At 47.2% G+C, this 8583-nt stretch overlaps 2 protein-coding genes across 3 annotated transcripts; one reads left to right on the forward strand and one right to left on the reverse strand.

Annotated features, from left to right (window-relative positions):
- Positions 1 to 330: 330 nt before the first annotated feature.
- SMIM7 (small integral membrane protein 7) lies at positions 331 to 2761 on the reverse strand. The gene is made up of 5 exons (XM_054175022.1): positions 2681 to 2761; positions 2557 to 2598; positions 2410 to 2462; positions 1627 to 1717; positions 331 to 1084 (listed from the first exon to the last, which is right to left on the reverse strand). Exons 1-5 carry the CDS (start codon positions 2704 to 2706, stop codon positions 1069 to 1071), a joined length of 228 nt encoding a protein of 75 aa, XP_054030997.1. The 5' UTR covers positions 2707 to 2761; the 3' UTR covers positions 331 to 1068.
- Positions 2762 to 2823: 62 nt separating this feature from the next.
- TMEM38A (transmembrane protein 38A) lies at positions 2824 to 7993 on the forward strand. 2 transcript variants are annotated; one of them, XM_009909837.2, is made up of 6 exons: positions 2824 to 3130; positions 3791 to 3947; positions 4485 to 4669; positions 5349 to 5436; positions 5541 to 5658; positions 5965 to 7993. In XM_009909837.2, exons 1-6 carry the CDS (start codon positions 3007 to 3009, stop codon positions 6187 to 6189), a joined length of 897 nt encoding a protein of 298 aa, XP_009908139.1. In that variant the 5' UTR covers positions 2824 to 3006; the 3' UTR covers positions 6190 to 7993. The 2 variants fall into 2 exon arrangements, with proteins under 2 accessions (XP_009908139.1, XP_054031149.1); XM_054175174.1 differs by having other exon boundaries at positions 3018 to 3130; positions 3673 to 3947.
- Positions 7994 to 8583: the final 590 nt, after the last annotated feature.

The raw sequence follows: 8583 nt of genomic DNA on the forward strand, positions 1-8583 counted from the left end.
GGGTTGGCTTGATAGCATCCAAATAAAATTCAAGGTATTTGCTAAAATCTACCCTCAATCATTTGAGTGAGGCATCTCTCCTCCTCAACAGTCAGCTAAGAAAATTTGAGGCCAAGGAAATTCCACTAATGGTTTCATTTGATGTGAAAGACACCCAGCACTGTGCTGGTGAAAGAGACTAAGTGAGCATAAACAAAATTCAAACAGCCAGACACAATTGCAAGCCTAGCTAAAATGTCTCAAAACCCCCCTACACTGAATTGATTTCTCTTGTAACAGAATGAATGTGGCATCTAGTAAACATTTTTAGCCTTAAATAGAACAACTTTATTCAACCAAATCCAAGATCATTCCAAAACTATTCCTTAGCATTGCCTTACATAATTATTTTTGCTATGTTTCCTATAGAAAATGCCCTAAATATTGCTTAGGGGAAAAAACCAAACCAACACAAAACCAATTCTCTAAAATTTTAATTTAAAAAGCACTTTCTTGGAATAACAGCAAAAGATGAGAATTCCATTTGATCATCTGTTTCTAGTTCTCCAACAAAACTAAATGGAACAGTGTGGAGTTACACCAATTCTTTGCTCAGCTTTATAAAAATCAGAATCACAAAGTGCAACTTCCAGGTTTCCCAGAGGATGGTGATAGCAGAGACATCAGAGTTGGGAGGGACCAACAACACAGAGCTTTAAGACTGCTCTTCAGTCATGCTCCAATTCTATTCTGTGTGCTGGGCACCGTGCTCTAAGCCTAGCAAAATAATTTGAAGTACTCTTTATTTCAGGAAAGTTGAAATAATCTTACTTTGAGGATTTGGGCTTGGGGGCCTAAAGGCTCAATCCCCTCAGCAGCAAGTGACTCAGTGTGCACCAGATGATGACACAACTGTCTGAAGAGGATGGATGTGTTCCGTCCCTGGAGCACGACAGAAGCTTGCACCAAAGAACAGGCCACGGTCCCAGGGCTGTGTTTTAAAAGCATTGTATTCTTCTACTTTATAGAAAAGTTATGTTTACAGCCAAGTGTCTCCTCCATGGTAATAGGCATGTTTGTGGATGACTTTCAAGATCCAAATATCCTGGCGGATGCAACAGGAAAAAAAGCAGGTGAGAACTGGGTAGTGCTGTGAGCAGAGATGCCCACACCCCTCCAGCCCACCAGTGCACCCCTGGCCTCAGCTTTGCTCCCCCATACATCACACCATACAACTACATGAAAGGATGAAGCCTGCCTGCCTACCAGAACTAAACCATCTGGTTTCCAGCGACTCTTCTCAAGGTGGATTCCATTCTAATAATTGGGGGTTTCCTACCCTAAAATGAAAACATCCCGCAGGTCAAACCGAAGTGCCTAATGATGTTTTCTCACCAACCCACCACAAGAAATGCTCTAAGGCTGAATGACTCACACTGACAGAGGAGGTTTTCATGCACCACAGGTGCCCACATTAGCAAAACCTGTGTGAGGTCAACCAGCACCTCTTTGAAGATTGAAATAAGTGAAATGAAAACACATTATGGAAGAAGACAGTGGGAAAGAGATCTGAAAAGAAATACACATCACGAAAAATCCCAACATCCAGCTTCCAGCAGACTCGTGAAGCGACACAATGTTACTTACACGATCATGCAGAACATCATGAAGATGTTCCACAAGGCAATGAAGATTCGAAAGTATCTGAGACTCAGCAAGAACTCCCTGATATTATCACCTAAAAAACAGAAGAAACCTTTGATGTCAAAAATACCCAATACACTGGCAAGTCATATTTTCAACACTACTGGAAAAACTTAAGCAACAGACAGAGGAAAAAGAACCAAATAGGTCAGAGAACAGCCTGAAAGTTGAAGTTTTAAGTAAAAGATCCATGCTGCATTCAGGGCATCCCTACTATGGGCAGATGGGAAAACAGTAACTGATATGAAATGATCACACTATTAAAAAGGAAAGGACACATTTTGTGGCAATTTCCAGCCTTCCTGTGACTTCTAAGCAGGAAGCAGAGATAGGAAGGAGCAGTGCAGGTACACACCAAAACGGGAATCAGGCTGTTAGCAGAGCATTGCCTCCACAGCACAGGCAACTACAGTCAAAACTGGAGAAAGAAATGTGCCTTTTTTGCATTTCTTCTCAAACCACTAATTTGGGATCAATAGTTTGGGCTGCAATGCCTGTGTATCAGCATCATCGAGGAAAATTTTAGGTTCCAGTTTAGTAAACCAGTTATTCCATCCCTAGAGTAATTCACATCCATCCAGTTTTGGGTTATTGTACTTTGGCGCCTTAAAAATGCTTTAGCCAACAATTTCCTTCGAAAACGCCCGTCCCTGTACAAATTTCGGCAGCGCAGGGGCAAGGACACAGGCTGGCTGTGCCCAGACCCCGCTCTGCGGCTCCTGATACCGGTCGTGGGCTCCCTCGACTCCTCGCCGAATCCCTCCGTGTTCCTCTTCCTCCTGTGGGTAAGGGAGGGACACACACAGCGTATGAGCTCCGGTCGCTCCCCCCACCCCCGGCGCCTCCCTGCTCTCCGCCCTTCCCGCCGCTCACAGCCTGAAGTTGAGCACGGCACCAGCGTTCACCAGCAGCGTCCTGCGGGAGAGACAAACAGCGCGTCAGGCCCCGGCCCCGGGCCCCGGGCCCCACACCCAGGCCCCGGCCCCGGCCCCGCTACCCGCAGAGCAGCAGATCCCCGATCATGGCGGCGGCTCCGGCGGCGGAAGCGGAAAGGGCGGGCGGACGGGCACTGCTCGCAGCGGCGCGGTGCCGGCGCGCCCCGGGTGCGGCACCGGCGTAGGGGTGAGGGTCTCCTCCGCGCCCGGACAGCGATCGCGCAGCGGCGGCGGGACAACGAACCCGCCCCGCAGGCCTGGGCTGCGCCGGCCACGCCTCCCGCACCGTCACAGCCCGGTTGGGCTCCAGGCCGCACCCCGTGACCGGCCCTGCGGGGGCGGGGCCAGAGGGGAGGCGACCGGCGGAGGACGGCGGCGGGCGGCTGCCATGGAGCTGGTGGGGGCCTTGCAGCTCGGGGAACTGGCGGCCGCCTTCGCCGCCCTGCCCATCTTCCCGCTCTTCGACACGGCCTACTTCATCGTCTCCGTCCTGTACCTCAAGTACGAGCCAGGTGAGCAGCGCTCCGCGCCCGGAGCCGTCAGCGGGGGCCGGGGAGGGCCGGGCGCCGGCCCGGGGCTGTTGCGCGAGTGCTGGGGAGCAGCTGCGGCGCTTGTCGTGTTTCCGGAGGCACAAAGGTGACATTTGGTGCCTGCGCAGGTCGCCCTGGGCTGTACTCGCAGCCAGTGTGGCCCGAAGCCTCACTGCGCCGCTGCTCGGAGCTCTGACACTTGTGTCCAAATACAAAAGCAGAAAACCCCAAGATCTCCTCACTCCTTTTTTGAAAACTAACCTTGAGTTTTGTTTAAGATTAGATTCAACCACATTCAAACATTTAGGTGCAGCCACTTCGTTGCTGCTATCCCAGGACAATGATTTCAAAGGAAAAGTTGTCCTTCACCGTTGCAGTAAGTAGCAGCAGATGCAGGAGGAACTCTTAACCAATTCTTAACTTCTAACGACTCAGTGCACTGGAAACGAGCTGTGATCACACAGGCCATTTCTGGGCAACATCTGGTACTTGTCCAGATTTCAGAGCATGTATTTGCTTTACAGGCACCTTTCTTTGGCCGATTTTCCTGAAGAACATCCACCATAAGCTTCTTTCTTACATGGTCTTGAAGATTCTGCTTATTTGCTGAATCCATCTTCTCATGGAGCATTTGCTTCACAGGAGCTGTGGAGATGTCTCGAAAGAGCCCTTTTGCCTCCTGGCTTTGTGCCATGCTCCACTGCTTTGGAAGTTACATACTTGCTGATCTGTTACTGGGAGAACCACCCGTTGGTTACTTCAGCAGTAACTCCAGTGTCATCCTGGCCACCGCAGTCTGGTAAGTCTTTTGCCCTTCACCTGAGACGCTGCTGGCTGTGTATGAAGCCACCTGGTGTGAAGGGAGGTCTTCTGCTGGTGTGACACACGTGTATGAATTATCATGTGTGGATTAACTGGGGGAAACGAGGGGCGGGGGCAGTCTTGCAGTCTTCTGTATTCCTAGATCGAGTTTCTCTGAGCAGTTGTCTAATGCTGGTCCAGTCCACCAGCTGGGCATTCTATTCATAGCTGCTGCAGCTGAACTATGGCCAAACCACACGAGTACCATGCCCTGCATCGATACCACATTTAGCAGAGGAGTGGCACATGCTGGAGTCTGGGGGCATTTTACTCATTGTGTTAGTGTAATGTCCACAACTTAACTACAGTTATTCCACAGTTAATTTCCTCATGGTTATATGTAGTTTAGACTGACAGAACTATCATTTTCCTCTCCCTGACATAACTAACCACACAGGACTCTTAATAAATCCTCTCTGTGTCCCAGGTCAGGACAAACAAATGTGTCCTTAAACTCTTTGTGGTTTTGTTCCAGGTATTTGATATTCTTCTGTCCCATGAATCTCTTCTATAAGTGTGTGAGCTTTCTGCCTATGAAACTCATCTTTGTGGCAATGAAGGAGGTGGTCAGAGTTCGCAAAATTGCTGCCGGAGTCCACCATGCTCATCACCTTTACCAGCATGGGTGGTTCATCATGATGGCTACTGGATGGGTCAAAGGTGAAATGACAGATATTTTTAATGTGGCAGGGAGGCACCCAGCCCTGTGGGGAGGGATGGGAGAATCTGCGGGTGAAGCCTGCGGTGACTATGTCGCTCAGTGCTGACCAGTGGGCTGGTAAGTGGATGTGGTCAGCTGGTTTCAGTCAAGTTCCGCAGGTTTTTATTCATGCTTGCAGCGTGGTTGGCAGTTGAGTCATCATCTAACTTTAATGGAGGTGTGAAGAGCTGCAGTCAGTATGGAATAGAGGTGCAAAATTTGGGGCTTTTGAGCAGCATGGTCTACTGGAATGTGTCTCTGCCCATGGGAGAGGGTTGGAACTGGATGATCTTCAAGATACCTTCCAGCACAAACCATTCTGTGATTCTGTTTTCCCGATGCTCTTGTCTCTGGCTCACCTGTCCCTTTCCAGGGAGGTTCTCTCTGTGTTGAAACAGCCCAGTCAGTTTTCCTTTAGCTTTTGGGTTGAGCAAGCATTAGAGCACCAGTAAATGGAACAGAGGCAAATTCCCATTCCTTGCACTTTATAGGAAGTCTAGAAAGTGTTTTGAAATTTGGGAAGACTGTCCTGACCTTTTGTTTTGCTTAGGTTATCCTTGCCTCTTGGGCGTTCAGAAAAGGCAGCAGAGCTCTCTGCTGCTGTGGCAATTCTAGCTGCTCACGTTGACTGTTTCACAGGTTCTGGTGTTGCCTTGATGTCTAACTTTGAGCAGCTACTGCGTGGGGTCTGGAAGCCAGAAACAAATGAAATTCTTCATATGTCCTTGTAAGTAGAGTGCCTGCAAATTCTGTCAGACCCAGGGTGGAAAATAAAGAACAATTCAGGACAGGATACAAACCTCCTAAAACAGGTTTTTATTTCTCTTCTAGCCCTACAAAGGCCAGTCTGTATGGCACAATCCTCTTCACTCTGCAACAGACTCACTGGCTCCCTATCTCTGAAGCCAACCTCATCTTCTTTTTCACAATGTTCATGATAGTCTGCAAAGTAAGTTTACAGCAGGTTCGTTGCTAACAAAACCAGAGAAAGGGCACATACATAAACTCAGAGATGTTCACCTTCCTGAGCTAGCACTGAGGTATTGGCTGTACATGCCATGAAAGATCCGTTCTGGAAATTGCAGGCTAAAATTTACATCATGTAGGCACTATGGTAGAAGATATTTGTGATACAGCCTTGAGTCATGAAGCAATAGGGGCTTTTATCTGGAGTAAGTAGAGTGCTCCTTATAGTTGGTATTTCATGGCTGGTGTGTGTGCTCTTTAACTGTAAGTATTCACTGTTGCCTGGCAGGTTTTCATGACGGCAACTCATTCTCACGCCTCACCTTTTGCTCCAGTGGAAAACTTCCTCTGCCCGGTTTTCTTTGGCTCTGTTTCCAGTGGACACACTAGTCACCATCTTGATCATCACCATGGGGCCTCCCATGAGGTTTCCCATCCTCCACCTCCTCCTGCAAAGTCAAAAGAGGAGCTAAATGAAGGCACAAGGAAACGGAAAGCAAAAAAAGCTGAATAAAAAAGCAAACACACAGTAAATAGGCCAAGAAACTTCTTCCAGAGCTGAGTCTCAAAGCCACCTGTGACCTTCTTTATCCTCCAGTCCTTCTCTGTCAGACTCCAGAGGAGAGGTGGAAGCCAGGACATTGTCAGGCAGTCTCTGAATTTCATTTGTGCTCGATGTGCTTCTGCTTGCTTCTTGGTCTCTGTTTCTCTATTCTGATCACATTTTCAGGGATCTGTTGTTCTGTGCCAGAATAAGTGGGTGCCAGTTTTCAAGCTGTCGGTGGTTACGATGCAGCATTTTCAGTTGATGCAAAATCTTCCACTATGTTTATTTCTGAATGGAGCCAAGTTTGTGCTCCTGCAGGGCTTAAGTTCCTTTGAGTTTTCATCGACCTTTTGGAGCCCTACCAAAACAACAAACTGGTAAGACACAATCACTGTGGAAATTTGGTTTCATACTTGAGGAAATTAAAGTCTCACATGAGCCTGATCTCATTTATCCTCGCTCCCACATCTGCCATATCTCCAGTTAATGCAACATTTTATATGCAATAAGGATAGCAGCTCTGGCGTCCTGGCCAAACTCTTGCTTCTTTCCAAGTTTCCTCTGATCCTGAATGGATAGAACATTGTCACTTTCTTAAGTTTGTGTCTGCAAGAGGTTTGATGCTGTGAAATGCTCCACGTGCTATGTATTGGTGCTGTTACTCCTATGAACTGTTGCGTAGCATTGCTGCACATTGTCACTTGGTGTGTTCCACCTCAGATTTGATCATAGTTAACTACAGAACAAGCACGGTTCTGATTTGTTTGCAGTCCTGTGGGATACAGGAAGGGGGTGTGAGTGTAAGTATTTATTACTATTTATTTATAATTGCCAGGGCACTGAATTCATGGACCTGGAACTGGCTTTTTTAAAAGGCAGCATCTTTATGTAGAGAATTGGATATTTCTAAGTGTGGTCTGTGGCCACAGCTACATGCTGGTGTGTGCTTGAAGGAGTGCTGTTGGTGTGCTGAAGGACAGCCCTGAATACTCTTGCTGGAACATTTCCTATAATCTTAAGATAGAAAGGCTGAAGAAGTGATTTCACGCCAGCTGCTTAAGACTCTTTTTAAAGGACTGACAAAACCACACCAGCTGAAGATACTATCTTCTGTATGTCCCTTGTGGCTGAAGTACTGGTCTGTGAAAGCAGCTTGTGCCCACTGTGTGAAGAATCTGAAATGCCTTGCATGGCTCAGGGAGGAGTCTGTCAGTCTGTCCATCTCCTGCTTTGTGAATACTGCCTTTTAGAGTAGTTTGAAGCTGTTCTAACTGATTTGTTCTTACAAGTGTCCTCATCCAAGGGCTGGATCACTGTGGTGAGAATGGCATGCATGGGGATGTGGTGTTCAGTTAAGCAGCATGTTGCCATCCCTAGCAGCAAGGTTTGCTGGTATCATCTTGCAACTGGGAATATAAATAGGAGGACTTAAGAAAAGTGTTCTTTGTGTGTGTGTATTTCCCTGTTCAAAACTAAAATTGAAGGTTAATTAAAAGAAATTCTTGTCCACAACCAGATAAAAGCCAGTGCAAAAGGTCAAATGCTTGTGGGTTTGGGTTTTGACAGTGCCTTAATTTTGTGAGTTTCACTCCCCTTCGATAAAAAACAGGAATTCTTCCTGACAAGTCAGCTCTCCAGACACTGGTCTACTGAAACCTGATGTATCACTAGCATGCAGGCAACAATCAGTGTTTTATGAGGTCTGATTAAAGGGGAGTCTTGTTTTACAAAAGCTCTGAACAAATAAAAATTGTGAAGTGACTCTGACCACTGGCACTTGAGGAAATGTGTTTCTTTTGCTCTCACCAGGCCCAGAGGCCACACTCCTCGAACTGCTTAATGTCTCCTTGACCTGATGACAAAAGGATTCCAACTGGAAAGAGATCAGACTTTGATACATCCTACAAGTACACCTGAGCACGTTAAAAATGAAGTAATACAGTGAAAGCTCCATTGCTTTTCTTCTATTTGTAGCATTAGTGTCCAGTAAGACCAAAATTTCAGGGAGGGAAGTAAGGAAACTAACTTCCTGTGGTGTTTGTAGCAGTTATTTTATCTTTCCTTTGTCACTAGATGGGCAAGGATGACATTCACCTGTGAGAGGAGACTGTACACCTGCAGATACAGCCACGCACACACACAGTTCTAGCAGATTTACATGGTTCAGTATGAAGCCCATCTAATGTCCCCACCCAGACATTGTGATCCTGGGCAAGCTGCTGTGGGTGTCCTGCTGGAGCAGGGGGTTGGACTGGGTGATCTCCAGAGGTCACTTCCAACCCCCACTACACTGAGATTCTGTGATTCTGGGGTACCTGGCTCACCAAATGTGGACCTGCAAAGGTCTGGTTTTTCTGAAGG

This window comes from Dryobates pubescens, chromosome 31 (genome assembly GCF_014839835.1).
Source record: "Dryobates pubescens isolate bDryPub1 chromosome 31, bDryPub1.pri, whole genome shotgun sequence".
In the NCBI taxonomy this organism is placed as follows: domain Eukaryota; kingdom Metazoa; phylum Chordata; class Aves; order Piciformes; family Picidae; genus Dryobates; species Dryobates pubescens.